The 23,341-nt window shown below is 58.2% G+C and overlaps 1 protein-coding gene across 3 annotated transcripts in view; it reads left to right on the forward strand.

The window, feature by feature from the left end:
* Positions 1 to 23,341, forward strand: part of CACNA1S (calcium voltage-gated channel subunit alpha1 S) — a 59,498-nt gene that overhangs the window by 12,849 nt on the left and 23,308 nt on the right. For 2 of the 3 annotated variants that reach the window (XM_074351540.1, XM_074351542.1), the window contains exons 3-19: positions 1,955 to 2,094; positions 3,779 to 3,921; positions 4,081 to 4,233; positions 5,366 to 5,571; positions 6,804 to 6,907; positions 8,501 to 8,646; positions 9,013 to 9,094; positions 10,798 to 10,958; positions 14,029 to 14,254; positions 14,880 to 15,087; positions 16,012 to 16,132; positions 16,632 to 16,746; positions 17,679 to 17,772; positions 18,489 to 18,558; positions 21,220 to 21,352; positions 21,987 to 22,116; positions 23,026 to 23,085. In XM_074351540.1, the coding sequence (XP_074207641.1) occupies positions 1,955 to 2,094; positions 3,779 to 3,921; positions 4,081 to 4,233; positions 5,366 to 5,571; positions 6,804 to 6,907; positions 8,501 to 8,646; positions 9,013 to 9,094; positions 10,798 to 10,958; positions 14,029 to 14,254; positions 14,880 to 15,087; positions 16,012 to 16,132; positions 16,632 to 16,746; positions 17,679 to 17,772; positions 18,489 to 18,558; positions 21,220 to 21,352; positions 21,987 to 22,116; positions 23,026 to 23,085 (2,292 nt within the window). Of the gene's footprint in view, positions 1 to 1,954; positions 2,095 to 3,778; positions 3,922 to 4,080; positions 4,234 to 5,365; positions 5,572 to 6,803; positions 6,908 to 8,500; positions 8,647 to 9,012; positions 9,095 to 10,797; positions 10,959 to 14,028; positions 14,255 to 14,879; positions 15,088 to 16,011; positions 16,133 to 16,631; positions 16,747 to 17,678; positions 17,773 to 18,488; positions 18,559 to 21,219; positions 21,353 to 21,986; positions 22,117 to 23,025; positions 23,086 to 23,341 lie in introns of those variants that run through there. The other variant, XM_074351543.1, reaches the window with a different exon arrangement.

Raw genomic sequence — 23,341 nt, forward strand, 5'->3', positions numbered from 1 at the left:
TGGTAGAGGGGATGAGGGAGGAGGTTAAGGAAGGCAGTCTTAGTCCGTCCAGGCCTCAGTTTCCCCTCCACATAGAAGGGGAAATCATGCTTTCAGGGAAGTTCTCTGAGTACCACGCTGGGAGGTTTCCGGGACCAGAGCCGTGTTCATGAGCCATTGGAGACCTCGTCCCTCGCCTCCCACACCCGCCCACTTGGAAGCAAAAGTAAATTCTCTTCTGAGTCATCAGTCATCATAGCCAGTGATGGCTCCAGGGTGCGCTGGTGGAGAGGCCTGGCTGGGCGGGCTTTCGCAGTGACTGATGGCGCTGGTGACTGATGGAGACAGCAGGTTTGGTTTGTGGGGCTCGGGCCTCCTTGTGGGTCAGTTCCGGAGGACTCTGGCCCCCTTCTCTGCAGGTGCTCCTGGAGTCGTGCAGGGTGCAGCCTGGTCCAGGAGGATGGGCCTGTCTAGGGAGGCCTAGGGGGCAGTGCAGAGCTCTCAGAAGCCCCAGGCCAGGGCTGGGAAGGCTGCAAGGACAGTGGTGTCAGCCTGCAGCCATGATAGAGTGACCTGCTCTGTAGAAATAGCTTTCTTCTGGGCCCAGAGGAGAGAGAAATGTGACCAGGCCAGGGATGGGGTAACCGAAGGACCCGGGTGCAGGGAAGGGCCTGGAGGGGTCGGCAAGTCCTTCTGCAGAGGGTGCTGAGCTGAATCTCTCGGCCTCTGATCTGCAGGGCCTCCTCCGCACACAGAGGCCCCCCCAAGCATGGTGCTTGACCTAAGTGGCTGCCTACAGGCAGCTGGTGTGGGAGGGCGGGAGGGCCAGGGGAGGTACAGAGAAATGAGGGGAAGGCAAGACCCTGCCCAGCCAGGGAGGGCCATCTGGAGTCCCCAGGATCCCCCCATCTCATACCGTCTGTCCTCGGGATGTGGGAGAAGAAAGATGCTGTCAACGAATATTGTCAACAATCTATATTAAGAATAGAAAAGAGTTCTATTTGAGCCAAACTGAGGACTAGCCTGGAAGCCTGCTTCCCAGACAACTCTGAGGAGCTGCTCCGGAGAAGCAGGGTTTTCAGCACAATTTTATATCTTGTCAGAACAAAGAGCGTTACCAAGTCAGGGATACACTCCTTCAAGGGTTCAAAACAGGACACACACAAATCAGCACGTATACCCCGAGTCAGCAGGGCCTCGGCACCTGGGAAGGGGGTGTTACCGTCCAGGGAGCACCGGCATTGGCGTCCCGGGAGAAGAGGCACTTAATCTTGAACAGGGGCGTTCTTCTGCTCAATGCGCCCTTTCGTTTAACAATTTAGGCAGATGTAGAGCGTATGTTTGATGGGCCACAGACAGGCTGTGCTCAGTTAGCATGGAAATCAAGGTAACTCATGGTAAGCCAGAATGACCCCCTAAATTTCAACACGTGCAACTGCCTTTCAGCAGCGCCCAAGCAGGAGCCGCCGGGGTCTTCACGTTCGTTGCCCAGACTGTTCATCTATTCGTCCAATTCTAGGCCTTGGAAGTGGCTTCAGAAAAATACACACAAAAATCCTTCACGAAGTTTGTACTCTAGTTGGGGAGAGAGGAAATGAACTGGATAAAACACATACGGCATTTTTAGCTCAGGATAAGTGCTTAGAAGACAAAGTGAGGGCGGAGGGGAGGAGGGTGCAGCTCAGTGGCAGAGCACGTGCTCAGCACACGTGAGGTCCTGGGTTCAGTCCCCAGTACGTCCGTTAAATAAATTTAAAAAACTAATTAGTTAGAAAAAAAGACAAAATGGGAAGGGGAACACATGATATGGCTGGTGGTGGAGGCCTTGTGATGGACGCTGTTGTGGGGAGGGGGCTGGCCATGTAGGGACGCGTGTGGATCCCGCGGTGGAACTGCAGGAGCGGAGGCCCTGAGGCAGCGGGTCTGGGGAACGGCAGCTGAGCCGTGGTGTGACCTCCCCCCAACCCGCCCGCAGGAGAAGCTGGAGTACTTCTTCCTCATCGTCTTCTCCATCGAGGCCGCCATGAAGATCATCGCTTACGGCTTCCTGTTCCACCAGGACGCCTACCTGCGCAGCGGCTGGAACGTGCTGGACTTCATCATCGTCTTCCTGGGGTGAGGCCCGGGCGTGGGGGCTTTGAGCCCAGCGGGGCTGTCGGGGGGCCCAGGGGAAGGAGGGGCCTGGCGCCGGGCCCACCACTGCCCGCAGTGGAGGGGCCTCGGGTGGGGCCACCCCCAGGAGCAGTGGTGTGGGTGAGAGCGCGGCCGCCAGGCAGGTCACGCCCGCCCAGCTGGGCCCGGCACTGCACGTCCTTATCCTTTTCACATCACGCAAAATGGGAAATGTGGAGGGGGGTCCCGTGGCCAGCAGTGGCTGGACGTTCATGAATTTCTCAGCCTTTATTTTCACCTGTTCATTTGCTCCATGGACCCCTGCTGAGCACCTGTGATCTGGGTTCATGAGAACGTTCATTTCATAGCCTGCACTCGCCTGCTCAGGCCGCCAGCAAAATGCCAGTCTGGGCCCTGAAACAACAGAAGTGGCTTTTCTGCCTGTTCTGGAGTCTGGAAGTCCAAGGCTGAGGTGCCCCCAGCTCTGGCTTCTCCTGAGGCCCTTCTCATTGGCTTGCCGACAGCCTTCTCTCTGTGTCCCCACGTGGCCCTTCCTCCCTGCATACACACCCCTGGCGTCTCTGTGTGTGTCCGAACTTCCTCTTCTTGCAAGGACACCAGTCAGATTGAATTAGGGCCACCTTAACAGCCTCGTTTCCACCTAGCACCTCTTTGAAGTTCCAAATACAGTCACATTCTGAGGTCCCGCGAGTCAGGGTGTCAGCATGTGATTCTGAGGGGGAGGATATGACTGAGCGCATTCGTGCATTCAGTAACCACCACCTAATTATAACAGCAGCGTTTATCAAGCACTCGCTACGCGTGTTACCTGTGCCATCGCATTTAATTCTCCCACAAGCCTCTTATTCTCTCCATTTAAGGAAGCTAAGGCTCAGAGAAGTCAAGCAGCCTGTCTGTGGTCGCACCGCTGGCCAGGAGCGGTACCAGGATTTACACGCAGGCTCTCTTGCTCCAGAGGTTACTGTCTTACCCACGATGCTGCCCTTCTAGTTAATAAAAAATTATACTGATTATCTGCTAACGACTCAGAACAAGGGGGAAGCCAAAGGATTCTGGGAGTCAGCCTCTGCGCTCGGTGAACTGCCCTGGCTGGAGTCCAGGGCGAGCGTGTGCAGAACAGAGCCGCATGGCGCCCCGCTGTCTCACACGCGGTGCGGCCCAGGCTTCCGGTTGTCCACGGAAGGACTCACAAGGAAGGATTTGAGGTGGACTTCAAAGATAACGGCAGTTTGAGTAAACTGAGAGCAGGGAAGACAACAAAGGGTTTTGTCTGAAGCTCGGTGGGAGGAGCGCCTGCAGAGAACACCTGCTCCAGGCTTCCTCCTGATGGTTTCTGCCGGAACTGCCGGCCCAGCCGGGTGCACGCAGCCCGGAGGCCTGACTGTCGGCGCCGGGGCTCACATACCTCACCCCGCTTGAGGGCCCAGAGTGGGCATCACATAGGGACCTTCTTTCCACTGAGTCTGAACACGGCCTTGGCATCTCTCCTAAAATTCCCCAGACAGACATCACCAAATCAGAGCTAGCGGCTGAGGAACCGTGCCTGCCCCGCTTCCCCAGGTCTTTCCACAGGTTCCTTGAGCACAGACGGGACCCAGGGTCCCTGACCCCTGGGCAGTGGCTTAGCTGGCCGCTGGGCTGTGTTCTCTCCCTCTTTCCGCCGTAGGGTCTTCACCGTGATCCTGGAGCAGGTTAACATTATCCAGAGCAACACGGCCCCGATGAGCAGCAAGGGAGCCGGCCTGGATGTCAAGGCGCTGAGAGCCTTCCGCGTGCTCAGGCCCCTGCGGCTGGTGTCCGGGGTGCCAAGTGGGTGGCAGTCTCCCTCCCTCTGCCCTAAGCTGCCTCCTTGTGCCAGTTCTGGGCCCCCTCCTACTTTGGTGTCCCACAGCCCTCTCGGGACGGGGTGTGGGGTCACGAGACCAAGAGGGGAGATGAGCCCTATTTCTCCCCCTCCCTGCCCCGCAGGCCTGCAGGTGGTCCTCAACTCCATCTTCAAGGCCATGCTACCCCTGTTCCACATCGCCCTGCTGGTCCTCTTCATGGTCATCATCTATGCCATCATCGGGCTGGAGCTCTTCAAGGGCAAGATGCACAAGACCTGCTACTTCATCGGGACGGGTGAGCTTGCGGGGCCGGCCGTCGGCAGGGGCTGGGACGTCTTGAGAGGGGTCGCCCCAGGAATGGAGAAGCCCCAGAACCAGGTCGTTACTTCCCACACCTGCTGACCTTGGGAGTGGGTTCCTCCTGGATAAGGGAGATCGGAGGAACAACAGGTCTGCCGGGGTCAGTGGTCAAGGGGAGAGCGGGCGGGGGCCTGGGCAGCACAGCCCCGGGTAAGTCTGGTGCCTTCGGGCTTTCTGGCCTCTTGTGGGCTGAGATGCAGACTCAGGATCAGCCTGAATTTCAGTCTTTACTTGCCTCGGAGCCACGGTTTCAGCTTTAGTCCAAGGCCCACAGAGTAGGGTCTGAACCGGACCCAGCACCCGAGGCCCAGGGGGCTCATGGTCAGAGGTGACCTACGTCGGGGCCCAGATGAGCTCGAGCTAAGCCTTCTAAGCTAGCGGCTCTCAAGCTGTTTGCCCCCAGGACCTCTCCACACTCTCAAAAGTGACTGAAGATCCTCAAGAGGTTTTTTTGTTTGTTTGTATATATTTTGTCCATTAATGTTTACAGTATTAGAATGAAGAGCAGTGTCATAATATTAATTTATTAATTTGTTTTAAAGGAACAGTAATAAATCACACCCTAGATGCTAAGGCCTGCTGGGGACACCCCTAAGAGCAGACCCACCCCGAGGCCGGATGTCTGTCCAGCACATCCCAGCACCGGGCAGATCTCCATTGCAGACTCCCAGACAGAGCTCCCAGGTCCGAGCGCGAGGGCCTGCCCACACATCCACCCTGTCAGGCCGCTGCCTCCCGTTTCAAAGCTCTGTGGGTACAAATGACATGTCACACCTGCTTCAGAGGCTGTGGTCCACGGAAGCCACGTCTCCAGTGAGGCCCTGGGCCTGAGCTGCTGCAGACGCCGGCATCCATGTCTGACCCGCATCCATACCCGTGTCTGTGTCCACGCCCTCGGCCCGGCCTCCCCGCCGTCTCCACCACACCCTCAGAGTGGGGCAGTCCTGTGAGGTCTGCGAAGGCGTCCTAGTCCCGCCACTCCCAACTGTCACCTGCTGTCAAGGCCCCTCCCCCGTTACTGCCCCTCGCCTGCCGCCTGGTGCTCACCTGCCCTCTGCTCCCCGCAGACATCGTGGCCACGGTGGAGAATGAGAAGCCGTCGCCCTGCGCCCGGACGGGCTCAGGCCGCCCCTGCACCATCAACGGCAGCGAGTGCCGGGGCGGCTGGCCGGGCCCCAACCACGGCATCACCCACTTCGACAACTTCGGCTTCTCCATGCTCACTGTGTACCAGTGCATCACCATGGAGGGCTGGACCGACGTCCTCTACTGGGTGGGTCTGGGCCCCGGCCTGCCGCACAGGCTCCGGCTTGCTGGGAGCGGGTGGGGCCTGCCAGCCCCAGACTGAGGGTCCGCTGCCTCTCCCCACCCGCCCCAGGTGGGTGTCGCAGCCTCCACTGGGCAGGCCAGGGTACCCGCTGTGTGCGCACAGACCCAGGAGCTCCATGGGTCCTGGTCTCAGCTCCTAAATTCCCCCTTATCCCGGCTGGGAGTGACTCGCTCCTGACGGCCGGGAATCTCAGATCTCCTGGCGGGGAGGGCCCTTTGAGTCTCTCTTCCTGCTGCTGGGCAAGACCGCTTTCCCATAGAAATATGGTTGGATGCCAGGTTCCTCGTCTGTAAAATAAAAATCCCAGCTGTGTCGCAGGGTAGTTATGATGGCTAGTGGGGGGTTAACTGAGTTACCGGAGCGCCGCCCACGGTCGGTGGTGCGTAAGCTCTACTGGTGGACAGCGTCACGACTCGGCGTGACTAGGAGCTGGGCTGCGTTTCTCACTTCATCCTCTGACAACGGAAGGCATTCATCCCATTTTCCAGATAAGGAAACGGAGGCTCAGAGAGGTTCAGAACTTGCTCTGTTGGACTCCTGAGCATCAGAGCCAAGCACTGACCTCCCACCCACTCAGCTCCAAGCTCCTAGCCACAGAGTGACCCGCCTATGGGGTGGGGTAGGAACTGTAAAACTGCAAAGTGCTTTGCAAATATACGGGGTTAGTATGGTTTTCGTCAGCTCAGAGTACAGTGGCCAGTTATTAACATTTTAGGGGACTGTCACGTGTGTTACTTTGCCCATGACAAGCCTGCGAGAAGCAAGTTAACGTCCTTCCCTCATGAGGCCAATGGGACGGTGCTCAGAGATGTAGGTGACTTGCCCAGGGTCACAGAGGTGGTTCCTGGAGGAGCCGGCCAAGTGCAGGCCCAGACTTCTTAGTGTTTCTTCTGCTGGGAAGCCTCTCGGCTGTAAGGAAGCTGACTGGACACAGCCTGCAGACACAGGCAGGGCAGGGAGCCCGTGCTTGGAGAGGGGCAGGGGTCATTCCTGCCCGGCCAGGTGGCCTGTCAGCAGGGCCCCATCCCAGGTCCTCAGGCTAGAAAGGGTTCCCTCTCTGGACCCAGATGGCCTCTCTCCTCGTCCCCAGGGTCAGATGGAGTGAGTGGGGCGGCTTGAGAAGGGGGCCTAAGCCCTCGGGTCTGGGACGGGACTCACACCTCCGTCTGGACCAGGTCAACGACGCCATCGGGAACGAGTGGCCCTGGATCTACTTTGTCACCCTCATTCTGCTGGGCTCCTTCTTCATTCTCAACCTGGTGCTGGGCGTCCTGAGTGGGTAAGGGGCTCAAAGGCAGCGGGGGAGGGGGAGGAAGGGGAGGGGGAGGGGTGGGGAGGGGAGGACAGGGAAGGGAGACAGAGGAAGGGGAGGAGGAGCAGGGCAGGGATGTGTGGCTTAGAGCCCTCACTCCTCCCTGGGCCCCTTCGCCCGAGAGCACGCTCCCCGTTAGCAAGGAGGAGACAGAAGGTGCAGGCGGGAGCCCTCTGCTCTCATCCTCTCCCTTCTCCTCAAGCCCTCTCCCGCCCTCACTTCCTTCTGCCCCGCCACATCCACCCTCCCTCTGCATGAAGCCCTGGAGACCCCCGCCTCCTGCCCCTGGATGTTTGTGAGCAGGTGCTCGGCACTGAGCACACAATCTCTGGAGCTAGCCGGCCCAAGTATAAATCCTTGCACGACTGCTTGGTGGCTGTGTGACCTTTGCCTACTTACCCAACCTCTCTGTGCCTCAGGGTCCACATCTGTCAAATAGGAACAATTTCAGTACCTGTTTCCCAGGATCGTTGCGGGGATTAAATGGGTTAATACCTGTGAAGTACTTAAAACAGAGTCCAGCTCATCACAGGCACTAGGTACTAGAACCAGAGCTGTCCTCTCTGGGGCGCCCCCACCCGAGCCACAGTCACGGCCTACAGGTGGCCCTCCCCCACCCCAGGAGCGTCCTGCCACACACTCTGTGCATAGAACTCAGGGGTCCGTGGACTTGGTGGACTCGGGTGGGAGGAGCTTGCCTTTGTTCTTGTTAACTAACTGAAATTCAGTGTCTCCCGTCACGAAGCGTGCGGGCAGCAAGGCGCAGCGGTGACAGCCCTGCTGGTGACTCGTCCCAGTAGACTCACTCGTCACATTGCAGTTACTCAAATGTTGCAGCTCCGAGCTGTGGTAGCTGACAGGCCAGCAGCTGGGCCTTGCCGGCCAGGGGACGGGGGAACGCGTCTTGCGCTCTCTATCGCCACGTCTTTGCGCTGCAACAGCTACATTTTAATGCCACTGGTTCCTCGATTTCATCTGGAACATTTTAAGAAGCTGTTCTGAGGGCGGGGCCGGCGTCGGGCACACGAGCAGAGCCCCCGGCCTCCGTTCCCACCCCGCTGGGGGCCGAGCGCGGCCTCCGCTGCTCTGACCCCTCGCTTACCGCCAGGCCCTGTCCGCGTGGTGCTGCCGCCTGGCTTCTTCTGGGCCCGGGAGCACTGCCCGGGGCCTTAGGTCTGTTAGCAGAGCTGAAATGCTCAGGGAGCCCAAAGGATCCGGGCGGCTTGGAAATCCACGGAGGATACGTAGTGGATCCTGTTAGGGCGATGGACGGTCGTGTCACTAACCCCGATGCCATTAAAGGTCACCCAAGACAAGGCGGCAGAAATGAGACGGGATGAGGAGGAGAAATGGAGGAGGCCCCCCAGGGCTCAAGGCGCTCCTGGAGCGGGAGCTGGTGGGGAGCTGCCCCTCAGCCACCTTGAAGGGCCCGGGACCCCAGGAGACACCAGGCCAGAGGGAGGGGCATGTCCAGCCCCAGAACGCAGTCCCTCGCCCCGGAATCTCCATCCTCCCCCTTCTCCCTTCTCCCTTCTCCCCCACCTGCCCGCCCCACCGCAGGGAGTTCACCAAGGAACGGGAGAAGGCCAAGTCCAGGGGAACCTTCCAGAAGCTGCGGGAGAAGCAGCAGCTGGAGGAGGACCTCCGGGGCTACCTGAGCTGGATCACGCAGGGCGAGGTCATGGACGTGGACGACTTGAAAGAAGGTTGGGGCTGGGACCCCCCCCCCCCCCCAGTGAGACACCTTCCCACCCAAGCCCCCGCAGCCCGGGGAGGGGCACATCGCCGCTGTGCAGACAAGAAAAATCCCCGCCCTTAGAGGCTAAGCCTCGGACCGGGGGATGGAGGCAGCCTGGCTGTCCAGGGCCCTCCCGGCGCACGAAGCACCAGAGTACCGGGCTGCCCTTGGTAGCCCGCCCTCCCTGCAGACGCGGGCTCTGGAAGACACAGAGGGAGGGGTCCAGGCCCACCCAGGGCCACTGTCACAGGTGTCCTCAGTCAGTGGGCCCTTTCTGGGTGTGTCCACACTGAGAGGTCTAGAAGCCTGGCCAGCTGTACCTCTCTGTCCCCAGGGAAGCTGGCTTTGGATGAAGGCGGCTCAGACACGGAGAGCTTGTACGAAATCGCGGGCTTGAACAAAATCATCCAGTTTGTGTGAGTGTCTGCCCGGCTTCACGTCCTCCCAGCCCCAGCATCCTGAGACTTGCAGGGAGAGCCCAGTCCCCTTCCCCTGGGTGGCTTTTGGGTCACTTTCCCAATCTCTTAGCATAGTCACAGGGCACTCAGTAGCTGACCTATTTACATACCATGTAGGGAAGAAAGCTGGGGGAGGCGTGCAGGTAATGGGACCCTCCGCTCCAGGAGGAAGCGGGGAGGCGGGAGCATCGCAGGCAGGGGGCTGGAGGCAGGGGCACTGGAAGCTCTGGCGCCTTTGTCTCAAGAGGACCCGGTGTCCGTCCAGTTGGCTGCTGCCTTTTACAAACTCATACATAACCGTGATTTCGAAAGATACAACAATAGAGAAACACATCAAAGAAAAGAGAAAGGTCCTCCCTGCCTTCGAAGAGGTACCCATGGTGACAGTTAGATCTGCATCGCTCCCAGGCCCCTCCAGGCTTTCATCTCTCTTACATGCACACGCACCCGCTCGCACACACATACACCCCCACCCAGGTTGCCTTTTTGTTTTCTCTTTGTACGTGACGCTGTTTCTCATGTTAACCACCGTCACTGCAGGGCCAACCACAGCACTTGACACATAGGAGGGGTTTTGGGTAAATGACTACGACACACATGTAAACTAGTCACTGATATTTTTAATGTAAAATTATCTCCTGAGGGCGACTTTATACACACATACCTTTTTTTTTTTCCTGAAGACTTTCCTTTTTTTAGAGCAGTTTCAGATTCATGGCAAAATTGTTCAGAAAGTACAGAGATCTCCCGTGTACCCCCTGCCCCCCAACATGCACAGCCACCCCCAGTATCAGCAGCCCCACCAGATGGACCACTTGTTATGACAGATGAACCCACACTGACACAGCATCCTACCCCGGTGTCCACGCCACGCCAGTTTCACTCTCGGTGTCCTACGTGTCGTGGGTTCAGACAAATGTGTACTGGCACGTACCTACTGTTCTAACACCCGGAGAATTTTCACGGCCCTAAAAACCCTCGCTCTGCCTGCTCACCCCCACCTCCCACCCTAGCAGCCAGCCACTGACCTTCCTACTGTCTCCATAGTCTTGCCTTTTGCAGAATGTCATTTAGTTGGACTCACGCAGTGTGTGGCCGTCTCAGAGTGGCCTCTTCCACTCAGTGACCTGCATTTAAGATTCCTCCACATCTTTGTACGGCGTGATCGCTCACACACCTTTTGGTATATCTTTGGATGTAAAGTATTCCGCCATATGAATATGGCACAGTCTGTTTAATCTTTCCAGTTTAGGGCAATACAAACAGGGCTTCAGGGAACAGCTGTGCATAAGTGTGAGTGAACATCTCTGCCGGGCAGATCCCTAGAAATGAGCTTGCTGGGTCAAGGGTACGCGGATTCTAAACTTCGGTAAACGCTGCGCAGAGGTCGCGCTGACAGTGAAGGTGCACTTTCTGCACCGCCTCCCCAACACCAGATGTTATCAATTTGTCAAAGAACTGCCTTTATGATGGGCAAAACGGGGCCTCCCAGTGTGGGTTTAATTACGATCGAAATGTATGGGGCCCCACTCTGTGCCCGGCCTCAGGGAGGGGTGGGTGGTCAGACTACCCATGGCCGGAGCTGGTCTGAGAGCGGCCTCGGGAAGGTGGGGACTCAGAGTAACGCAGCCTCGGCCTCCGTCCTCCCGGCCTGTCTTCAGCCGTCACTGGAGGCAGTGGAACCGCATCTTCCGCTGGAAGTGCCACGACGTGGTGAAGTCCAGGGTCTTCTACTGGCTGGTCATCTTGATCGTTGCCCTCAACACCCTGTCCATCGCCTCCGAGCACCACCACCAGCCTCTCTGGTTGACCCACTTGCAAGGTGAGCCACGTGGCTGACGGCCCAGGCGGCCGTCGGGCCTCAGGTTTTGCAGAAGAGGGTGGTTGGACGTTGACACTGTTTTCTAGAAACCACAGGAAGGTAGACTTTCCTTCTCATGGCATCACCGGGGACAATGACCGCCAGGTGTCTGGGCAAATTATGACAATCACAGAGGCTGTACATACATACAGATTACCAGTCATTGAGGACCCCACACATCCAAGTTCTACTCCAGAAACAGCAGACTTTCACCAACCACTTGCTACACGTATACTGTCTGTAAGGCCCACAAACCGAACTCAGGCCGCACGGTCAGGGAAGGCACTGCTCTTGCCTTCAGGGGCTTCCTTCACAGACAGACAACTGCATACAAAAAATGTGGTGTATATGTATTAAATATACACACTGGAATACTACTCAGCCATGAAAAATGAGATAATGTCATTTGCAGCAACATGGATGGACTTGGAGATCATCATACTAAGAGAACTGAGCCAGACAGAGAAAGACAAATATCATGATGTCACTTATATGTGGAATCTAAAAAAAAATGATACAAATAAACTTATTTACAAAACAGAAACAGATTCACAGACATAGAAAACAAACTTACGGTTACCGGGGGGCAAACAGGGTATGGAGGGATAAATTGGGAGTTTGGGATTGGCTAATACAAACAACTATGTACAGAATAGATAAACAAAGTCCTTCTGTAGAGCACAGAGAACTACATTCAATGGCTTGTAATAATCTGTAATGAAAAAGAACACACACACACACACTATATATATAACTGAATCACTGTGCTGTATGCCAGAAACTAACACAACACTGTAAATTTTAAAAAAGGAAAAACAGATTTAAAAAGGAGCTTCCTTAATCAGAGGAGAAGACAGATATTAATAAGTGACGTCAGGCCAATATAGGGGGGCAATGGTGAAGGTGAATATAAGGTAACAGGAGAAGGGTTACAGGGGAGGGCATGCTGGCGCTCTGGGGACCTTAAAGAATAAGTAGACAAGCCCCAGATGGTCAAGGGAGGAGGGAACTCCAGAAGGAGCAGCAGGTGCAGAGGTGTGGAGACACAGGACAGCCTGGTGAACCCAGGAGCCATGGAAGGTGGCGTGTCCCTGAGAGGGATCTCTTTGATCGTCGAGGGCCCTAAATACTTCAGCAAAGAGTCAGGACTTTAAACTGCAGGCACCATGAGGCTAAGGAAGCTTAGTGCATGATCAGACGTGAGTTCTTGAGAGACCGTGTTAGTGGGAGGCCCGTCGGGCAGCCGCATCCCTGTGGCAGACGTCCCCTGTGTGGGGAGCTCGGGACGGTGACCGGGAGTGGAGTCAGACAAAAGGGGGGCAGTTCCAACCTGGGCCTGCCCACTCCAAACACTTCCTGAGCCATAATAACAGTATTTCAAGAAAGCAAAGGAGGTCTCCGGGTGGCAGAAATGAAGAGCGCCTGGAATCCCAGGCAGGAGCCTGTGAGCTTACCTCCAGGAACGTTCTAGATCTAGACCCTGAAGGAGGCGGCTGGGGTCCGGATGCCCACACAGGGCAGGAGACAGGGCCTGGGGCCCGCTGACATGGGACCTGGGAGGGCTGCCCCAGGCGAGGAGGCGGAAGTCTCACTGCCCACTGGGCCACGGCGGAACCTGGGAGGTGATCCCTCTGGAGGCCCTGGGAGGAAGGAAAGACGCCTCCAGGGAAACACTGGAGCCCAGCCTGTGTCTGGGTAGGGATACGGCCCAGCTTGCACATCCCTCGTGGCACAGGGACCCTGAGAGCAGGAAGAGCATCAAAGTGCGGGGCAGACGAGAGAAAGCCCTGGGGTGCCCAGCAGGGGTGAACGTGGCCCTCTGTAAGGATGCTTCGCCACCCGAGGCAGACAGAACTCCTGCCGGGAAAGGTGTCTCCTGAAGATGGGCCCACGAGAAACAGTTGCAAACCAGATAAGCACAGGGCCTCTCTGAGGAAGAGGGATCCAGCACGACCAGCAGGAGCTAGCAAACCCAGGAGCCTGAATTAGTAAAAGAGTGCAAAGACGCTCAGTTTAAAACGATGGAAGAGAAAAAAGGAGAATAGTTAGAAAAGAAGACTTGTTTTCTACGGGGAGGAGAAAACAGTGCTGCAGATCAGGTGCACGCGTGCGTCCGTCCACCCACCCACCGAGCCTCCCATCCATCCATCCATCCCTTCATCCATCCTTCCACCCATCCATCCATCCAGCCCATTCATCCAGCCATCCATTCATTTATTCCTTGCAACCAATCTTCTTGAGAGCCCCTTGGAAGTGCCAAGCACTGTCAGTGACCAAAGGTGGATAAGATGTGAACACTGCCCACCAAGAAGAGTCAGAGATGACTGTGATGTTGCTGGCCTATGCAGATAAATGGATGGTAGTGCCACTTACTGAATAGGGGAGACAGTCAATGACCAGGAATTTGGGGGGTGGGGGAAGATGGACAGTACCCATCAGCTTAGTCTGAGGCCTGTTGAGTTTGAAGTGCCTTTGAGACATCTTAGTGAGATACTGGGGAGGCAGCCAGAAGGTAGATCTGGAATTCAGTGGAGAGGCCTGGGGTGAAGACTCTTGGAGTCGTTGGCAGGTGTGGCAATTGAAGCTGTGGTCTTAGAAGATGTCACCAGATCCCCAGATGACAGTGTGTACCACGTGCACAGATCACATTCCGCCCTCGGGCGTGAGGAAGAGGGTGCGTCTGGGCGGGGGCAGGAGAAGCAGGGGAAACCCAGAAGGTTGTGGAGTCACGGGAGCCAAGGGAAAAGAACATCTGAAGAGCAGGAGGCTGGTCGGCTCTGCCCGGTGCTTCTGGGAGGCCAGGGACACGGAGTTAAGATGCCCACTGGTGACTGGTGGAGTGATGAGGGCGGACCTGCCAAATAGAAATCTGGATTAGTGTTCCTTCAACGGCGAAGGGTCGCCAGGTTTTGCTGGATCTCAAGTGTAGGAAAAGGAGGATGCTTGGAGACGCGGGGAGGGGGTCGGCGTGGAGGGCTGGCTGAGGCAGGCGGGGCAGGACCGTGACGCGGGGCTGCGCTGCCGCCTGCAGACGTGGCCAACCGCGTGCTGCTGTCCCTGTTCACGGTGGAGATGCTGATGAAGATGTACGGGCTGGGCCTGCGCCAGTACTTCATGTCCATCTTCAACCGCTTCGACTGCTTCGTGGTGTGCAGCGGCATCCTGGAGGTCCTGCTGGTGGAGTCGGGCGCCATGACGCCCCTGGGCATCTCCGTGCTGCGCTGCATCCGCCTCCTCCGGATCTTCAAGATCACCAAGTGAGCGGAGCGCCCCCTGCTCGCTCTGCCCATCCTGCCCTCCTGGTAGTGCCCTCTCCCTCTGCGGAGAGAGTGTCTTCCCCCTTTGACCTCCTTCCTCTGTGGTTTTCTTTCCTCTCACCATTGCTATGGCCAGACAAGGGAGTGTGGAAAAGGAAGGGGGAAGGGAGAGGGAGGGAGGAAAGGAAGACGAAAGGGGAGGAGTGGGGGGAGGGTGTAGCTCAGTAGTAGAGCATGTGCTTAGCATGCACAATCCTGGGTTCAATCCCCAGCTCCTCCGTTAGGGAAAAAGTGGGAGAAGCAGAGGAAAGGGGTTGGGGGAGAGTGTGCAGGACCTGATTCCTGGAGCCTCTGCCTGGGCCAGGGCTGTGCTGGGCATGGGGGCACAGGGAGAGGGGGCATGGGGAGGAGTGGTCCTCGCCCTCACTGGTCTTGACTCTACTGGTGGTCCCAGAAGCTAAATGGCTGCCCCATTAAGGGGAGTTGAGATGCTCTGGCGAGGAAAGCGGGGATCCAGGTGGCCCTTCCCCCTGCGTCCCCCAAGTCCCCAGCCTTCCCCTGAGCCGCCCAGATCTCAGGAACCCCGGCAGGTGGGCTCCCCTCCACTGCGACCCTCCCCCTCCAGGTACTGGACGTCCCTGAGCAACCTGGTGGCCTCCCTGCTCAACTCCATCCGCTCCATCGCCTCCCTGCTGCTGCTGCTCTTCCTCTTCATCGTCATCTTCGCCCTGCTGGGCATGCAGCTCTTTGGGGGCAGGTTCGACTTCGAGGACACCGAGGTGCGGCGCAGCAACTTCGACAACTTCCCGCAGGCCCTCATCAGCGTCTTCCAGGTAGGCTGTGCCTCGGGCGCTGGATTCGCCTCCTGCCCTTCAACAGCAGGGTGGGCATCACCTCCTCCAGGAAGCCTTCTCTGATCTGCTGCTTTGCATCCGCTGTCCCTCTCCAGGCAATAGTTGCTTCTGTCTCCTCCACGCTCCGGAAGCTGGGCGCTGTGCCCAGTGCGTCTTATTTGCCTTTGTCCTGGCGCCCAGCAGAGTGCTGGCCCACAGGAGGAGAGATGAAGGAAGGGGTTGGGTGGGCGGGGAGCCCAGGTGCCTGCTTTCTCTCCCAAGTGCTACTGGTATCTCTGAGCTCAAGGTCAGACAGGGGGGCTCTCCATCCCCGAGGCTGCAAAAGCCCCGGAGGTGTACAACGCATTTCCCACCGCGGAGATGTGGCTCAGCGCACGCTTGCTAAAGGGAGCCCGCTGGCCTCCCCGAGGGGCCTCGGAGCCGTCTTAGCGTAGAGCGGACAGTCTCCTTTCTGCTGGAGCTGGTACTCGTGGGGACATCGTGGCGGTATGGCCAGTGGGAAGGGCAGTGTGCAGTGTGGCAACCGCTGGTCCTACACGAAACATCACCCTCTTTCTTCCGTTCACCCCACTGGCTGGTCAGGCATCATGTCTTTCAAGGAATTCGACATTCCACATTCTTGCTGGGGGCTGGAATGGCAGCAGGCCTGGTCAGGGGAGCATTAGGAACAGAGCGCAGGGAAGCTGTGACCCCACGATCAACTCCATGGCCCCAAAGAGCCAACAATAGGGTTTTTGATCCCGGGAGAGGTACAGGAGAGCAGGGACCATTCACCCTGGGCCTGGAGGAAGGGAGGACAGGTCTGGGGGCACTGGCAGAGCTGCAGGGGGACTTTTGGACCACGTGGTGCCCGCAGAAGACTCTCCGGCCCCTCCATGTCCCCGCGCTCCTGCCTCCCTCCAGGTCCTGACGGGCGAGGACTGGAACTCCGTGATGTACAACGGGATCCTGGCCTACGGCGGGCCGACCTACCCCGGGGTGCTCGTGTCCATCTACTTCATCATCCTGTTCGTCTGCGGCAACTGTATCCCCTCAGGAGGGGCCTTGGCTTAAAGCGGGGTCTAAGTGCCCACTTGCCGGCCGGCCCTCTGCTGGGGGGGCGCCCCGGCTCGCGGGGCAGGGGGCGGGCCAGCAGGCAGCGAGCACAGGCACAGCTGCAGGGCGAGCCCTCGCAGGCGCAGGAGGGTTAGGGACCCGCAGGGTGGCTGCTGGCAGGTGGGAGCAATCAGCCCCAGAGAGATGGGGAGCCTGGAGCAGGAGGGGCAGGCTCGGCTGGGGAGCCATGAAGATGGGGGTCCGCTGGGCCCAGAGGTTGGGGTCGGGCACAGAGGATCCGGAAACAGACGGAGGTGAGAGGAGTGGATGGAGGAGGGGCGGGGGTGGGACCTGGCCATGCCCTGTGGGGGCCGATGCCTGCTTAGCAGAGGGACCCCAATGACTGTACCACGGAGCGGGGGCAGGGAGGGACCCCACCCCAGAGGCTCCCCCCACCACCACCCGAGCTCCTTAGCGGGACGCCCCAGACATCCTGCTCAACGTCTTCCTGGCCATCGCCGTGGACAACCTGGCGGAGGCGGAGAGCCTGACTTCTGCCCAGAAGGCCAAGGCCGAGGAGCGGAGGCGCAGGAAGATGTCCAAGTGAGTGGGGTGCACCAGGGTCGGGGGGCCTGCAGGCTGGGTCCAGCTCTGGGCGGGGGCCTCCCTGGGGCCTGGTGAGGGGGGCGCCAAGCCACTGACACCTGCCCCAGGGCGCAGATGGCAGAGCCCCCTGAGGTGTCCCTGGGGACAGGCCTAGAGGCCAGTGGATCCTCAGATGGGCTGAGGGCAGAACCAGGCAGGCTAGACCGGTTCCCTGGTCAAGGGTCCAGGAATCTTCCCACCAGGCTTGCCCCTGAGGATCTGTACGTCCTGGGGGGTGTCAGTCCCTCTGCTCAGCCTCTGGCAGCCGTGAGTTTGCCTTTTAACCCTCTGCAGCCTGGGACCCTCCCCAGGAGCAGACGCAGGACTGATGGTCTAGACTGTGTTTCTCAGACTCTAACTGTGAAGGAACCACCAGGGATCTGGTGGAAATACCGACCCAGATTCGGGGGCCTGGGGTGGGGGAGGGTCTGCGTTTCCAACCAGCTTCCAGGTGGCATCCGTACCAGTGGGGAGCCCCACTGAGGGGTCGAGACTCACGCCTGCTTCCCCCAGCATGGTGTGCCCAGGCCTGGTGGAGGCAAAACGGGAGAGGAAGGGAGGGAGAGGTCAGCACTGTAGTCCAGACATTTCCCAAGAGTTGAGCCCTGTCTTGGACCAAACCACGCTCCCATGCGGTGACATCCATGAACCAGGTCAAAGCTAACTTCACTCAGCTCTCCGACCAGCAGACGTGGGGTGTGGCCGGCCTGACCGCTGAGCCTCGCTGTTCCTCCCGCCAGGCTGGCTGTCCTGCTCCCTCCAGGCTCCTCCCTCCACAGAATCCCCCACCTCGTGGGCAGGGTCTGCGGAGGGTGTCATCCAGCTGAGCGGGTCCCCCAGAACCTGACGGATAGGCCTCCACTTTGGGGTTTCTTGGTTTTCCACCTCAGGGGGCTCCCGGACAAGTCAGAGGAGGAGAAGACAACGTTGACCAAGAAGCTGGACCAGAAACCCAAGGGGGAGGGCATCCCCACCACAGCCAAGGTGAGCCCTGCCGCAGGCAGGGCGGGGCGCTCCAGGGTGGGCACAGGGCGGGGGCTCTGGAAGGCCCCCGTGCAGCCGAGTCCCAGGGTGCTGGGGGGCGGCAGGAGGCAGGAGAGGGGCTGTCTGCCTGGGTCTCAGCCAGGCGAGGGCAGCTCCCCCGCTGTGCTGGGGGAAGTCAACGGCCCCCCAGGGAATCCTTTGAACAGCGCCACAGCTGCCCCGGTCCAGGCGCAGACTTCCTGTGAGTCCCAGCCTCCCACCCAGTCAGGGCGCCCCCTCCCACTTGACACCCCTTGTTCCGCTGAGAGGCCCAGACCGCCTCCCTTCACTTCTAGCCCCGCCCTGCCTGTCCCTGTTCCGGCCTGGCCCTGCTCAGCCTTCCAGGACCAGAGCTCAGAGGGGCAGGAGCCGGACCAGGGGCGGGGTCCCGGCCAGAGGGCGGGGGCGGGGGTCCTGGCGGGACTCGGCTCTCCTCTCAGAACTGTCCGGGCTGCAGCACGCAGGCTCAGACAGGCCGGGGTCCTGGTGGCTCCGGCAGCCTGTCTGACCTTTCAGAGCCTGGCTTCTCCTTTGTAAACGGGAATGACCATAGCGGCCCCCACCCCAGGCTGGAGGGAGGCTCAGGTGAGCGGCACCTCCAGGCCCCCAGTCAGTGTTCAGTACTGGGGGCGGCAGCTCTGGTTTTCATCTCCACTTCGTCGTGTTCCTTCCTGCAGCTGAAGATCGACGAGTTTGAGTCCAACGTCAATGAGGTGAAGGACCCCTACCCCTCGGCCGACTTCCCAGGTGAGCATCCTGGGACCACAGCAGGGCGTGCTGGGGTTCACTTCCCCCCGGGATGAAGTGTCTCGTGTGTCCCCTCCCTGGACCCTCCACGAGGACATCAGGACACAGAGACATCCTTTGTGTACCTCACCTGGTGAATGGGCCGCCTGCCTGCCTCTCCTACACAAACACACGATGGAAAAATGCACGTACTTTATTTTCGTGTAATTCAGCCAGCATTTCCTGAGTGGGACAAGAGCTTGTCATTTTATAGTGATTACTGATGGCGCACGGGGCTGTGTGTGTGCGTGGAGGGGGTGGTTCAAGATGAGGGCAGAGAAGTGGGTGCGGAGCGGGTCTTACAAGAGCTGTAGGGCCTGGGGCAAAGCTGGGTTTGGAGCGGTTTAAATTTTTTTTTTTAATTTTTAGGGCAGGTAATAAGGTTTTATTTCTAATGGAGGTGCTGGGGATTGAACCTTGGGCGTGCTAGGCGCACACTCTACCACCAAGCTCTACCCTGCCCCCTGGAGTGTTTCAAGTAGCATAGCAGCACCAGCCGAATCGTGATTCTAGGATGATTCCTGTGGCTGCTCTTGGAGACCAGAGACACTGGGTCAAAAGTAGCAGTGGGAGGCCAGTAGGAAGAGTACTGAAATGGCCCAGACGAGAGGTGACGCGCTGTGTGCTTCAACGCGCTGTGTGCTTCAAGGAGCACAGAGACTCACACGTCTTCTGTTACAGCCCCACCAGCCACGCAGCGTGGGTCACTGAAGGGAGTGCGTCCCCCCATGCGGGGCTAGGGATGGGCAGGGCTGGAGGCTGGGCTGATTTGGGATAAGCAGAAGCATGGCTTGCACTGTGGGAGAATCCAGATGAAGGAGACAAGGTTGGGGGCGGGAGGGAGACACAGCCGGGGGTGAATGACACGCAGCCCGTGGCCGCAGCAGAAATCCACTTCGTCGGCACCCGGAAGGGAACACTTGGCACAGCACCCAGGCTGGGTGAGGGTTAGAAGGCCGCCTGGGAGAGGCTGGTGCCAAAGAGCTCTCCCGTCCTGCTGGGCTCACTCCCGGGTCCTCCGAGCCCACGGTCATCGGCGCAGTTTCCCTTCTGTCTGCGGGACTGGCTGAGCAGCGTGGCTTTGTGCCAGTGACCCTAAGCACCAGAGGGACTTTTTGTGCCCTGAGTGGCACGGTGTTTGGCACTGAGTAGGCAATCAGGAAGTGGAATGCATGAAGACGGATGAGGACGTTGCAAAGTGAAGTCTGGGGAGAGCGGAGCTGCTGCAGACAAGACCAGTAGTGTTCCTTCGAATCTGTGCCAGAAAGGAATGTTTGGTGTCAGGATAGTTCATCTTGGTCTCTTTTATCTGACAAGCGTCTTCTAGTGGGCAGGAGCGGCTGCGGTGCAGGTGGGAGGGTGGTGACCTGGGGTGGGGGCAGGGCTGGAGAGAAGGGGAAGGGGGAGGATGGGGGCGGCTGCGGGGTGGGCAGGTGGAGGAGCCTTTTACCCAGGGGGCTGAAGATGTTTATCCTCCTTTCCAAAAATCCCAGCTTAGGACAAAATAAAAGCACAGTGAGGGGAAGGTAGAGCTCAGCGGTAGAGCGCCTGCTTATCACGCTCGAGATCCTGGGTTCGATCCCCAGCACCTCCGTTAAATAAATAAATAAACAAACAAACAAACTTAATTACTTCTCCCTCCAAAACAAACAGAAAAAATAAAATTAAAAAAAAATCTAAGTGCGATGAAGCTGACACACGGGTGTGGAGAGAGGAAATCCGAATGATGGGTAAAGAGAGGGCAGACGGGCTGCTTCTGAGAATTAAGCGTGTCTGCAGTTAAGCGTCCACTGTGTCTCTGGGCCCTTGGTGGCCCAGGGGGGACAGGAAGGGTCACATTAGGATGCTCGTTGTGAGGAAGAAACGGGTTCTTGGGGGAGCTGAGACCCTGCGCAGGCCGCCTCATGGAGGGAGCCGGAGGTCTGCCCGGGGGAGGGGGGAGGCAAGGGACGGTGAGCGCTGAGAGACCAGGGCGCCCCAACCCTCGAGAGCGTCCCCAGCCCGATCTATCGCTGGCTCCTCTTCCGGGGGCTGAGGACTTGGGGCAGCTCCCTCTCACGGGGCCCTGAGAGACCCAGCAGACGAGGCTGGGGGCTCCCTTGCCTCCCCACCCCTACCTGCTTCTCCCCGAGACCGGGCACTGGCAGCTCCTCCCTGATGGTCTACTTTTGGGGTGACTTTAGAACCCAAGCCCAGGAGAGAATCTTGGAGTTTGTTTATTTTAACGAGCCTCCTGCCCCTCGTCCATTTCACATTCTGGGGAGCTGAACTTGGGAGGGACGGAGGCCCGCCTGGCGTGCAAGTCAGGGGCAGAGCTGGGCCCAGAACCCAGGCCCCCATGTCACCCCCAGCTTGTGAGTATTTGAGGCAGCAAAGGTGCACCAGAAGTCTCCCCCACCTTGCTCCTGGCCCCACCTCTGGGGGGTCCTGAGCCTAACAGTTGTCTGGACAGCTCAGACTGGTGTCCTGCGGGAAGGGAGGTCCCTGGGCTGGACTCTGCTGGCATCCTTGCACCCCACATAGCTTGTTGGCCACTGAGGGTTCACAGTTGGTTCAGAGCACTGGAGCCGGGTAGCAGTAAAGCATGGAAAGTCACCCCAATTTCTCTCCCCCTCCCCACAGGGGATGATGAAGAAGATGAGCCCGAGGTCCCAATTAGCCCCCGGCCACGTCCGCTGGCCGAGCTGCAGCTGAAGGAGAAGGCCGTGCCCATCCCAGATGCCAGCGCCTTCTTCATCTTCAGCCCCACCAACAGGTGGGTGGGCCCGCGGCTGCCGGGCAAGGGGCTGGTGGGGCTGTCGGAGAGCGCTGCTTCCTGCTCTGATAAGACCCCCTTCTCCCTACTCTCTGGGCCTACAATACACTATGAGAAAGTCATTTCTTTAGCTTAAGATCTTATGCCCCATTTAAAACGCAAGCATCTCTGAGAGAAGTAACCCTTTAAACCTTTTCCCTCACTTACACCTAAGAGGGGTCCCACATATCGGTTCCTTTCCAAGAGCAATTGTAGATGGGACAAGGAGGCGAGAGCCAGGTGAGGCTGTAGCCTTACTGGCTTCACAGGTTCACACCTTAAAATACAGACTACAGTCTTCATGGAGCTCCATCCATCTGCCTCATGATGGCGATCAGCCTGTCCTGTTCTGGTGGCAAAACCGTGGGACAGAGTGGAATGTTGGGGGACGGCTCGTTAGGGGATGGGATCAGGGCTGCAGGAACAGAATGTGGGGCAGGGCCCTGCGTGTCCAGCTGGAGACCACCCAGAAGCAGGCTCTCCTTCTCCACTGACCCAGGTGGGAGGGCTCCAGGGTCCCTGTGCAGGACAGAAGCTGGTGAGACCTGAACGCCCAGTTCACAGCTCCCCTGACCCTCCCCCCCAATCCCTGCAGGATCCGTATCCTCTGTCACCGCATTGTCAACGCCACCTGGTTCACCAACTTCATCCTGCTCTTCATCCTGCTCAGCAGTGCAGCGCTGGCTGCTGAGGACCCCATCAGGGCTGAGTCCGTGAGGAATCAGGTGAAAGCACCCAGCCCAGCACCCCTCCCCGCTCCAAGCCTCCATCACCTGCACACCTCACTCTGATGCCCGGGGCTCAGTGGTATCCTCTGTGTAACTGTAGGCATCAGAGTTGTTTAGCGTTTAAATCCTGGGAGGGCCAAGACTGCCCAACCCACTCCTTCTGAACAGTGTTGTCACAGCATGTGGCATAGACAGGCTCTTGTTGCTGGGTTTTAGCAGTGATAATGGTGGGGATGGGGATGGTGGTGGTGATGCTGCTGCTGCTGCTGATGGTGATGATGGTGATGGTGATGATGATTGTGGTGGTGGTGATGGTGGTGGTGATGGTGATGATGATTGTGGTGGTGATGGTGGGGTGATGATGGTGGTGATGATGATGGTAATGATGATTGTGGTGGTGGTGGTGATGATGGTGATGGTGGTGGTGATGATAGTGATGATGATTGTGGAGGTGATGATGGTGGTGGTGATGGTGGTGGTGGTGATGATAGTGATGATGATTGTGGAGGTGATGATAGTGATGATGATTGTGGAGGTGATGGTGGTGGTGATGATGATGGTGATGATGACTGTGATGGTGATGGTGGTGGTAGTGATGATAGTGATGATTGTGGAGGTGATTGTGGTGGTGATGGTGGTGATGATGATGGTGATGATGACTGTGATGGTGATGGTGATGGTAGTGATGATAGTGATGATTGTGGAGGTGATGATGGTGGTGGTGATGGTGGTGATAATGATTGTGATGATGACTGTGATGGTGATGGTGGTGGTGGTGATGATAGTGATGATGATTGTGGAGGTGATGATAGTGGTGGTGGTGATGGTGGTGATGGTGGTTGGGTGAAGACCCTGATGAGATCATCACTCTTCCTTTCTTCTCACTGACTTCTGCCTGGCCACCAGATCCTTGGGTATTTTGATATCGCATTCACCTCTGTCTTCACTGTGGAGATTGTCCTCAAGGTGAGTGAAGGCAGTGGGACAGGCTGGGTGAGGGGCATCTCCAGGCCGGGACCCAGAGCACATGTGGCTCCCAGTTACACAGGCTTTGCTCACTTAGGGGCTGGGTTGCAGGGAGGAGGGAAAAGCAAGAAGATGGCTGAGGGCAGCAGGGAAAGACTGGTGGGGCCCAGGAGACCAGTGGTTTCAGCTCATAGTCCGAGGTGAGTGGGCCAGCAGGTGCGTGTGCAGGCATGAAGCACAGTCAACTTGCAGCCCA

This window comes from Camelus bactrianus, chromosome 23, assembly GCF_048773025.1.
Source record: "Camelus bactrianus isolate YW-2024 breed Bactrian camel chromosome 23, ASM4877302v1, whole genome shotgun sequence".
NCBI classification, from domain to species: Eukaryota; Metazoa; Chordata; class Mammalia; order Artiodactyla; family Camelidae; genus Camelus; species Camelus bactrianus.